The 11,663-nt window shown below is 38.6% G+C and overlaps 1 protein-coding gene across 2 annotated transcripts in view; it reads right to left on the bottom strand.

Moving 5' to 3' along the window:
* NPAS2 (neuronal PAS domain protein 2) overlaps positions 1–11,663 on the bottom strand; it is an 88,108-nt gene that overhangs the window by 46,988 nt on the left and 29,457 nt on the right. For both annotated transcript variants that reach the window (XM_014525066.2, XM_014525067.2), the window contains 2 exons: positions 10,302–10,422; positions 8,923–9,036 (listed from right to left, as the gene is read on the bottom strand). In XM_014525066.2, the coding sequence (XP_014380552.2) occupies positions 8,923–9,036; positions 10,302–10,422 (235 nt within the window). The remainder of the gene's footprint in view (positions 1–8,922; positions 9,037–10,301; positions 10,423–11,663) is intronic.

Below are 11,663 nucleotides of genomic sequence, written 5' to 3' on the forward strand. Positions count from 1 at the left end.
TGCTCCCTGTCATCTTCACTTTCCAACTGATCAACTCCTATAAAATATAGAGCTGCTTCTGCAGAGCAGATGAGGTGATGAAGCAAAATATGACGCTGCTCTCAGTATGGCACTAGAGTCCATGTCCTCAAGTGTTCCACAATTCATCTCCCATCTGTACCACTCTGCAGAGGGAGGGTGTGCCCCTTTATGAGTGAAGCCTTATTTTGTATCTTAGTGCATGCGAGTACTTCACTAGCATTTTTTATTATGGGTAGCTACTGTACTGGCTTTTTATAATGGACTTCATCTCATAGGCATGAGGCACACAGACTTGAATATTAAGCCAATTTAACACACACACTTTTGGAGTCCAATTGAAAATATGGTAATGCCATGTGCACCAGGATATAGATAATAAGAATATAAGAATGAGAGACAGAAACATAAGTAATCTGTAGATAGTTCATATCTGTGATTAATCAGTTCAGACCATTGTGGGACCTGGCCAGAGCAGTACCAAAGGGAGGAAAAATTATACATTTGAGAAAGTAGTACAGATGTGAACATTTTTATAATTTATAAAACATCTCTAGACATGAAATATCCTGTGCCTGAGCCTTGAGGGCATGATTGACTAGATATTAAGATAAAAATTAGGGGCAAAATTTTCCTCCTTTCATAAGCAAGGCATGCTGTTCCTCCTGAGACTTCCTAAGAATTTGTAGTTCAAGTTTGCTGCTGGGTTTATGTGCATATATAGGAGCTTCTATGGGATTAATATAAAAGGGAAAAGAAGAGGAGGAACTGTAGGAAAATAGAAGGAAACTGCCTAAGTAGCAATTTGCATTATTCTGAAAGGGCATTATGAGGCCCTGTACTATACAGCATAACTCTGTTGATTTTAATAGACTGTTCTGTTGAAAAGTCAGTGGCATTTTATACACCTATATGAATGGCACTGTGAAAAATTATTTCTAGAAGTACTGGATTATACCATGAGCAGTCACATTTGAGGTCAACAGGACCATTCCCAGTAAACATCTCTTAACTCCAGTAACCAATGCTTGCAGGATGGAAACATATAGGCCAAAATGGCCAAACTTAATTATAAGAGGGAAGGGTTTTGTGGGTTCTTTTATTGCACCAACTGTCTAGCTGGGAGAAAAGACGGACAAGTTTTGGGGCACAAAATACACTTCTTTAAGGGATGTTCTTGTCAACTTTATCTCCCTCCCAACTGTACATTTAGTCCCATAAAAGATATCACAAAGAACCCTGGCCCTCTTGTATATTTCCTGGATCATACTGGTTACAACACCACTCCAACCCTATTAAATTTAAATAAGCATCCAAAATAGAGGTGCAACAGGTAAAACTGCTTAGTGAGCTTAATAGCTTGTGGGAGGCACATGCTCAGAGAAGAAGATAGGACAGCCACATTGTAGCACTGAAGAGCAGAGCTAGAGTTTTCACTTAAGGCTGTTTAGTATGAAGAAATAAAAATCAGAGATAACATATATGATTCTACAAAGAGACAAAATAGGGCCCTATATGTTGCCTTTACAAAATAGAATAGAACACTGTATTCCCAAGCGGAAAATGTAATACAGATAGAACAAGAATTACATACATTACTCTAAACCTGTCTACCAAATCTGGAATTTGACCAATAGCAGTGTTGAATTTAGGTACAGCTATAATAGTTGGCAGATGTTTTGCCTCTGAGCTGCTAGCAACAATAGTTTGGGCACCATAGTCATTTGCCTTTGATAAAATCCGAGTAGTTAAAAAATACTTAACTGGAGAACTGAGATGGATCTACAGGGGCACTGACAATCTGTAAATTACATTTCTGTCTGAAACTAATAATTACTATAAGTGAAAGAAGTTAGCAAAATTACTTTTCTCCCTTATTTGGTCATTTTGTTTTGCGCGTTTGACAGCTCTTTCTGTAGTTTCACTTTTCCTTTGTATTCAGTCAGGGTTTTTTTCTTTATAGGCATTTATAAATAGAAAAACCCGCTTATTGAAATCAATTGATATTTCATTGAAATTTTAGGACATACTACTTAAAATGAGCCCTGAAAAAATCAGACTTCTAAATTACTAAAATCTCAGCACCACAAAATAAATATATATATATTTTAAGTCCTCCTAGGATGATCAGAATCACTAACGTTCACACTAACTGTGTGCTTTGGTCAGAAAGCCTGTGACCTAAGAATGAAGGTGACAGTAGTCATTTGGAGTCAAAGAAATAGGTCAACATGTATTTCACTCTTAAATACAATGGACAAAAAATCCTAACTAGAGAATGATTGAGGTTGTGATACAAAGTTAAAGACATAATCAGAAGGATGAAATAACCACCATATATCAGTTAAGTGATACACCTTAGAGTGGGTGTAATAGCTTCTGTGTCTATTTAAAGCTTCACAGTAATTCTTCTTCTAAAAAGGTTTCAATTCACCTCCAGCTACAGCATAAGAAGGGTGAAATCAGGACCAGAAATATTTGGGGGCAGGGATGTTAAAGCTTTTAAAAAACCCCGGAATCCCCAAATCCGTGTAAGAAATATTTCTATCTGATTACCTTATGTGGAGTGAATAAGGAAGATTTATGAATAAAAAAAGCTTGATTGCCTAGTTGCAGCAGCCAATCAGTCTACCACTCTTCTTATTTTAACTTAAAACTTTGGAGATCATTTAGATATATATTTTGTACAACTGCAGTTCTTCGATTTATGCTCTTTGAAGCCTTTTTCTTTTTTTCATTTTTTTATTGCTAAAGTCTATTAACATGCAAAGAACCAGACTTGGGATACCATGCCAAACAAACTGAACATGATTTGATTGTAAGAGTACGATCAAAGGCAACCAAAATAAGAATAAAAATACCCTAAACAAATAAATGAGGACTCCAAATAAATAGAACATACATTAATATCAAATAATCTATAGATATATATTGTGAAAATGCTGAAAAATACTGGTAACTTATTTTAATGACAAATGGGGCTAAGTTCTGAGAGTGAGCAATGTTTCCTTCTTACTTTACAGCCTTGCTTGTTTTGCTGCTACTCATCTCTTTTTCTTCCTCCTGTTCTCCTGCACTCCTAAAGTACCTTGAAATAAGATTGTAGCTCTTTAGGGCAAAGACTGTGTGTTTCTGCTCAAATGCCTAAAGCACATCTAACATAATGAAGATGGATTGTGTACTGGTGCCTCCAGGTACTACTGTAATGTTAATAATTTATTATAATGATAATAACTATGAGACATGAGAATAATATCATGTCTCTTCATTTTCTGAATGTCAGATGTATCTTTAATCAAAACATTAATTTCAATGAGATTATTCTTGTCAGATTTTCCCACACACAAATTAAGTAAAATGAAAACCAATTCCTTCCCTAAACAAACTCTCTTTCTCTTAAACAAGAATTCAGATTGATCTGATTGCTCTGGGTATTGAAAAGAGTTTTTTCTCTTGATATATTAACTTCCTTGCTTGTTATTTCTATCTCTAACAGATATGTCAGCTAAAAGTAGAGTATTTCCTATTTTTAATACTCTACGAATAGATACTTCCAGAATTTTCTGTATAATTTGGGCTTTAAAAATATTCCACTCAATATTTAAATTCCACTCAAATATTTAATGATTGTTTCAGGTATTTACTTGATCAGCAACTCTTTTCAGATAACAAATAGTTCTTCCCCAAAAAGGAAAGCTTTAGGCATTTGAATCAAGTAGCATATCTAAAACTTCAAAGATGTTTGTTCTCCTGTCAAAAACAGTTAAAAAAATGGAATTATATTTTTTTTCTCACTTATATACTTTTTCCCTTTCAGGATTTTTTACAATTGATTATACTAGCTCAAAGATCAGGACTCTTGAGGAAGGAAGATTCAAAGACAACACTTGGATATTTAATTGCCAAAGACTTTTTTTCTGTTTGGAAAACAACTTGCTTAGTAGTTAAAGAGAAAATAGATTCAGGCCATCCTTCTCATCATCTGTGCAGGCTTCCTTATCAGATTCAGACAGTGAAACTGCTTTGTAAGTTAGTTCTTTTTAAGTTCATTAGTTTTCTTGATTTTGGGAGTTTAAATTCTATATAATCTTTTTGGCGGATCTCTATTATTATCCTCTTTCTCTCCCAGAAAGTCAGATGCAAGAGATTGCATTCTTAACCACTAATGATAACATTACCCTTGCATTACCCTTTCCCTTAATGTATCATTGATCAAAAGATTCTGATGATAACTCTGAGTTCCATTAGATAGTTGTGTATCTACACCACACTCGTTAAATGTAGAATATAGGAAAACCTTTTATTAATGGAACTAGTCTAAAGCACTTTGAACCTGAAATCTACCAGCACATTACTGGGACATCTTTCTAGTTACAAAACTAGTAAAAACCTACTGTTTGTTTTGGAAGTAAATAGGTTTTTCCAGTCTACAAAAAATGAAAGAACATCCTCTCCTTTTCCTCACTGTACTAAACAAGATAAGTAGACCAGTGTTCCAGCCACAGATGTCCAGTTTTGGTTCCTATCCTTCAGCCACCACTCGGGGAACAAGTGAGTACAAAATCCAGGTTACTATCCAAGTTTTTCTAATTGAAAATTAATGAAAAAATACAATGGAAACCTCTGAGCTGGCAGAACAGCTCTCTGGCTTCTGAGTTTGCAGAACTCATCAGCTGTTCATACAATTACTCTGTGCAGCTTGAGGGTTATTTTTGCAGTATGGCAACACTCACTTGAGCTAGACTAACCTGAGAGGAGTTAACTATAGTTCATCAAACTTGAGTTAAATCTACAGTGAAGATGTAGCCTCAGGTACATCAACCCCAGTTGTATCATAAAGGGGCAAAGCATGGCTTCCTGTAATAAAGGTTTTGGCTTTGGTTCTCATTAATTCCCTCCCAGGAAAACACTTTATAACTTTGCTGCCAAGGAACCTGTCTCGCTACAGCAAACCTCAACAGCCCTGGGGGAATGAGATTATCAGAAGAGTGAATACAGGTCCTAGGCTATATTACTGTGGCCAGGTAACTTCCATGAGGTCTCATCTGCATCTCCCTGTCTTGACTTTAGCACTTTGCTTTAGGGGCTTGAGGCAAGTTACCAGGGAGATACTTGAGCTTTCCTAGTGTATATAGGAAGAGAGACCTATATGCGGATGGGTGGATTTAGAGATGTATAATCTGGTGCACTGAAAATAACTGTGTCTGTTGGGCACCCTGTTAGACATACAATATCTGCATTGTCTTGGACAGAAGTGTCTCCATGGCATCTTACTGTTACAATACAAAAATCAATAGGTGGAGATCTAAACAGCTGAATAAAGACATGTCTACACATTGCCCTACGGTGATGTAGTGATGTGCTGCATCGCCATACAGCATGCTAGGGCGACTTAGCAATCACGTGGGTCTGCGTGATTGCTAAATCACATGGGTCTGCATGATTGCTAATGACGTAGCAGCAAAATCTAACTGGGTGCTGTGTGCACGGCGCAGTAAGGGCAGCTACTACGCCGTGCTTTCGTACTTAACAAAGGAAGTACTAAAGCATGGTGCCATAGCAATGTCACTGTATGGCAACATGTAGACATGCCCTAAGAGACTTACCTACACCAGTCTCACTGAAATTAGTAAAAGTGTGAGCAGAGGATGCTCTAACTGGCTTTGACAACTTCAGGCTTTAGAATTAGACAATTCAAACTCTCTTCCACAAGGATTTATGGCATACATGTTTGTATGCTACCCAGAACACAGGAACCTTCAGTTGTCAGCCACGGTGTGTCGGCAATGCTGTGGTATAGATTATTAATGATAATAAATGCAACTTTGACCCTAAGAAACAGACACTGCAGGGGTAGTCACATTAAAGGAATGTGTGGTACCAGAAGAAAAAGTAGTAATGTTTTTGGTAAAGAAAAAAACTGCTATAGGAAGAAGAGAATGGGAGGAAAAATGAACCTAATAAAACCTCCACAACATTAGTGAAAGTTAAGTGGGAAGGGAACAAGGAATGAATGTGTCACACTATCCTATCATGAATGTGTGTGTTACTATGTTAATTGGTACTGAGCAATTCCATACTCTGATCAGATACAGCCTGTGTGGGATAAACTATCTCCCCCCACTGCAGGGGATCTCATGTTAACATAGTAAAATCATGAGGTCAAAGTGCATCCAGTGAATATTTCCCAGAGTAAAACAAAACAAGCTGCTTAGGTCAGACACGGCATCAAGTGACTAGAAAGAACAACAGAGATTTGTACTTAGAGAAGAACATCCTGTATCCAGTTCCCATGTGCAAAAACACGCTCACACTTCTACCACTGTGAAATACTACCAGGAAAATCATTCTTGAATACATTCATGAGGAGTCATTTCCCACCAATTAAGCTTAATTTGCAGTCTCTTCCCTTCTCCCTGGCAGAGTGTTTTTATATTGCTAGCTTAATCTTTCTCTCAACAGCACCTTTGAATGGCAGGGTCTCGGGCCAGCAGGTCCTGTGTACACTACAAGAGCACTGCAGTGCAAGTCTTTGGAATGTCTCTCTCCTCTCATTCTTCACACCAATCTTTCCTGGAAATTCTGTTCAGAAGTGCTGCCATCGCACCTTGCTGAGGTGCCAACTTGTGGTTGGCAGAGAAAGAAAAAAGGGAAACTGACTTGAAAACCAGTATTTATTTGATTAGAAAATAAAGAGCAAATTACCCATTAGACCAGCAGGTCACAGCTCTAACATGACAGAACAGTCTTGAGTGGGCCATGGCAGCTGTTGTGTTTCACCTACACTCTTGCTCAGAAAGGGTTGAGTGAATGATGCCAACCAAAGCAGCATCCATAGCTATCTCAGGGCCTGAACACAGTAGGAAACCCATCACACTTCTGCTTGCACCCAAAAACTCAGAGCTGCCAGGTCCTCTAACAGACTGAGAGGCCAACTACATTCAAGAAGAGAAGGCTACAGTTCTCCTCTTGTCCAATTCCTCCCCCCAGCCCTGAGATAAGGGAGTAAGAATCTAAGAGATGCAGTTTAACCAAGTAGAGCTAAGAGCAATCCACATACAACATCAACAGGGCCTAAGCAGTGCAGAGACAAAGTTTAACAGGAAGAAAAAGAGCAAAATATTTAGAGAAAGAACAATGTACAATACAGAGGAACAACAAAAATAAAATAGACCACAAACCATGACTCAAAAAGATTGTAAATGGTGCAGTGACAACCTGATCCAGCATCCACTGAAGTCAAGGGATATGCTTCCAGAGGGGGAACCCCCCCTCCCCCTCTTCCAGATTCACTTTTAACTGCATCAGACTAGGGAGATGTTTGAAGGGACACATTAAAAAACAAAAGCTTTCTTTCCCCTTAACATTAAGCCACTGGCCTCCTGAAGAACTATGTTTATGTGTTTAAAGTCATGAAAAGGAAAAAAGAGAGCAGTCTAGGAGTCATGCATGAAAAAAGGCTGTGAATCGTTGAAGGAACTGAAAAAAAATCCCCAAGTAGGGGCCACCATCTGAAAACAAGCTCCTGTTTTAGAAAGCTATCTAGCTTAGCTTGTGTTTCTGTCGTTCTGCTAAATTCCACTCCATTTAGCACAGGAAAAATAATCAAACTAGAAAACACTAAGCTAGTTACAATTTTACATAAACAAATTCAAATATTGCATGAAACCGAGTAAGAAATATATATTTACCCAAATGGAATGTATGTTTCCATTTTAGTTATGTGGATTGAGACCAGAAAGTTAAATGGGGGCAGGGAAGCCTGTTTATTTCTGACTGCGCCGTGCAGCTTTTGGAAAGCCTGGTGAGGAATGTTTGCTGAGGATGACCTATTTGGAACAATCCCAGCAACTTTTGAAATGCCATTCTCTGGAGTTCAATCAGGCAAGTATCTAAGGCAAACTGAGATGGGCAGAAGCAGAGGAAGTAATAAAGGAGAGCTGTAATAAAGGAGTGTTTCTTTTCTGTTTCTGAATAGCAACCTGTTTATTAGCACAGGTCTGATAAAAATCTGTTTGTCATCCTTTGAAAAATTATCTCCTAGGTACGACTGCACCATGCTGTGACTTGTGGAATGTAATTCTGCTCCCCTTGTTCTATGAATACAGGTACTATGGCTTGGATGGAAAGGAAAATGGGACAATTTCAGATTTATTCATCTTCTCTGAGGTCCTGAGGGCCTTCACTACTACTGACATCAATGGGAGTTGAGGGTGCTGCTCTGCTTTATTCTCCCTGCCCTATCTGTCACTATGCTGCCTGGCCTCCTCCTCTGTCTCCTGCATGCCACCCACAGAGGCTGTCCATACCTCTTGTGGCACCTGGGCTGCAGGTTGGCAACCCTTGTTTTAGAGGATCTGGCCTAAGTGCTTTAATGGCCCCAGCAACAGCCTCTCTCAACAATTTTTGGGATTTTTAGGATCCCAGGGTATCATACACTTTATCATGTGGGACTAAAATATTTCCAAAAAAACCATCCCTGTACCACAAGCAAAGGTTTTTTAGTTTTTCAGCTCTGGAACCTGCCTTGATTCCAATTTTAGCTAAGTCAGAGGCAAACATGAATTTAGTTATCTTGTTTTTGACTGCCGTTAGCATAAATCAGCACAAACACAGTGGCCCGAAACCATTCACAATTGGGCAAAGCTAACTGATACTAGGCCAGTGTTATCTAAGATCCTGGCTTAGAAATTAAATGCAATGAGAAGCAGAGTTCACATAGCCCCCTACTTTATGATATACATCTGGCTCTTACTAAACAGCTGCTAGCTTCCATATGAACTGATATTTACCTCAAACTGGTAGCAGTAAATCTTCCAGTTAGAAGTCTATGTGCTCTATGCAACTACACATATTTCTACATAACTAATGCTTAGTAACATTTATGCAACAATTAAGGCTTACCATTGCTGTAAGACCGAAAATTTCCTACAAATTTTATGTATTCATATGTTGGAAATTCCTTTGGATTCAAACTTCCTCTCAGAAGATGACAATAAAACTCTAATTCATTGTCAGCTGGATTATTAAAAGAAAAAGAAGAAAACATAATTATGCTATTTAAATTCAACACAATGGAATCTTTTGGCTCTTAACCTGCAACTGGTAGCAAGCAAGCAGATTGCTTCACCTGCTCAGACGCCCACTAAGACTGCATTGTAAAATGCAGGATTGGAGCCTTTGTTAGATCTCTTTCCTGAAATCAGATGATTCAATGTGTCCCCTGGATATTTCTCAGGGCAGACTGACAGAGCCCTGACTCCGTCATCCATTATACCCATTTTATCAATGCACTTACTTAGCATGACATAGTATATTGTGGCAGAGAATTGGGGCTCTTACTACATATCCTTTACTTGTTTCAGTTTTTCTTTTCAGAATTTATAGATATTTCATACATCTTGTTGGAAAGTCTTTGTTTTCTTAAATATATGTTTAAGTAATTTGATGTTACTATCTGTCAGGTAGCAGAGCTGTGTAGCTGACTTTGGTAAGGCAAGTGTCTACAAACTAGAAGGGTCTGGGTGATGGTCATAATTTCTAGTTCTTGCAGAGCCCTCATGTCTATCTAGCCCAATGGTACCTGGGGATAAAGGCAGCCAGAGTATAGTACTAACCATATCACTTCCTTCCTGTACCGAGGTTAAAGAAACAGTGGAGTTTTACCTCCACTGCGTTAATGACTTGTAAATGGGACACCTTTGCCTTTAAATATTAGTTGGGGGTTTTGTACAAAATAGAAAACAAATTATAAATATTCTTTTATCTTGTTTCCTATTTTCTGCCTCTCCTGTCTACTGTTAATTCATCAGAGGCAAGTGAAAAGACAATTATTGAAAAATACATTAAATTATAAAAACATATGGAGATTTTACACATATGTTTCAAATGTAATAGAATACCACGTGCATCATTAGCAGGTCTGTGAAAATAGTCTTGCTTGAATAAGTTGAAATATCATCTATAATGTGATTTGTCTGAGCTGAACTTTTCTAAATAAACCCTTGCCAAACCTTTTTTTCTTAGCTCACTCCAAAGCTAAAATCTTTTATAATTAACGTAGCTGCAAGGAGTCTTGTGCTGGTAAAATAAATGTAGTGAGTCTCATTTAAAAACTGAACAGCAGGACCATTCTCAGTGGCAGAATTTATTTAAAAATGAAAGTATATATGAAGTTCTTCCTGACAGAATATTCATATCAATGTATCACATAAAGACTCCTTTTAAAGGAAAAATCATGGACACTCCACTGTTTTCATTGGGAGCAATAGCATTACACTTACTTTTTAGGTAATCTGAGGAGGTGGAATCTGTCATAAGCACACAAGAAGATAATATTTTATAAATTTCAGAATGTTCCTGCTCTGGGAGGAAATTTAACAGATTCTGATCCATGACATCACACTGCGAAGAGAAAAGAAAGAAGATACAACACATCAAGACAAGGAAAAAAAAGTGTAATTTATAGTTCTGCCAACCTGCCACATCTGTGATTCCTCCTGGCTTAACAAGGACTGAACTGACTTGAGAACAAGCTCGGGACCAGTTTTCAAAAGCAGCTGTCTTAACTGTGCATGAAAGTACACAGGCAAAGGGCCAGGCCCAAAGCTAGTGTAAATCAGATGGAGTTTTCCCACTGACTTCCAGGGATTTTTGATTAAATCTAAAATAGGTAACTAGGTCAGCAAGTTAAGCAGCCATATCTTAAAACAGTGCCTTGTATAAACTTCATCAGCTATATGCTGAACATAAACTTCAGACACTGGGCAAAATTTATCTCTAGTATAATACCACTGACTTTGGTCAAGTTGCAGTAGCCTTGATTTTGCTTAGTAGAATTAAACTCCAAGGGCATACCGTTCCCAAGGAACCTGTGTCTGCTCACAAGATAGACTGCCCTGTCCCTGAATAAGTAGACAGGGAGGGTGTAGTAAGTCTCCTCCTGAGCAAAGCATAGTCAAAATTGCAGGCTCTGAGCTCTGGAGATTAGAGGCACTTTCCTCCTTACTACATTCAGGCATGCAAAGCAGCAGAAAGCAGACAAGGCTATGGCTATGCGCCAGTCAGAGCAGGTTAAGTACACAGGATAGGTGTGGTACACCAGGCAGAGGGAAAATGTGGCGTGCACAGTCCCTCTGTATACTTACGTGTGTTTTAAGGGGGACTGTGCCTCTTGAAGTATTATACCTCCTTTCTGGACTGGCAAAGGCATATATGGCTATCATTTTGAGCTCTTACCTCAGCAGCATGACTAGGGCAGGACAACTGAGGCAGTTGCCATAGGCACCGACGTGGGGGAGGGAAAGGGGTGGAATAAAACAACTGTCCCCACAGCTGCACAATCACGATGGCCCCCAATGGCAGTTAAAAATCACTGCTGCCCCTGTGTGCTACAGGCTGTCCTGGCGGGCCCAGCTGTGTTGTGATGCCTCTATCTTAGGTGAACTAAAACCCTCTTTGGGCTAAATACCGAAGCACTTCAAATGACCGCACTTCCCTGTTAATTGCCGTGAACTTAAAATATTGTTGAACTCTATGATAAGTTGTACACGCTGGTGGAAAGACCACATTGCTATCTAGGAACGAAAGAAGGAGCACTGTCTATGGAAAAAGCTGCATAGTATCCCATGAGTTTTCAAAGGGAA

The sequence above is a fragment of the Alligator sinensis genome, unplaced genomic scaffold (genome assembly GCF_000455745.1).
Source record: "Alligator sinensis unplaced genomic scaffold, ASM45574v1 scaffold462_1, whole genome shotgun sequence".
Taxonomy (NCBI): Eukaryota; Metazoa; Chordata; order Crocodylia; family Alligatoridae; genus Alligator; species Alligator sinensis.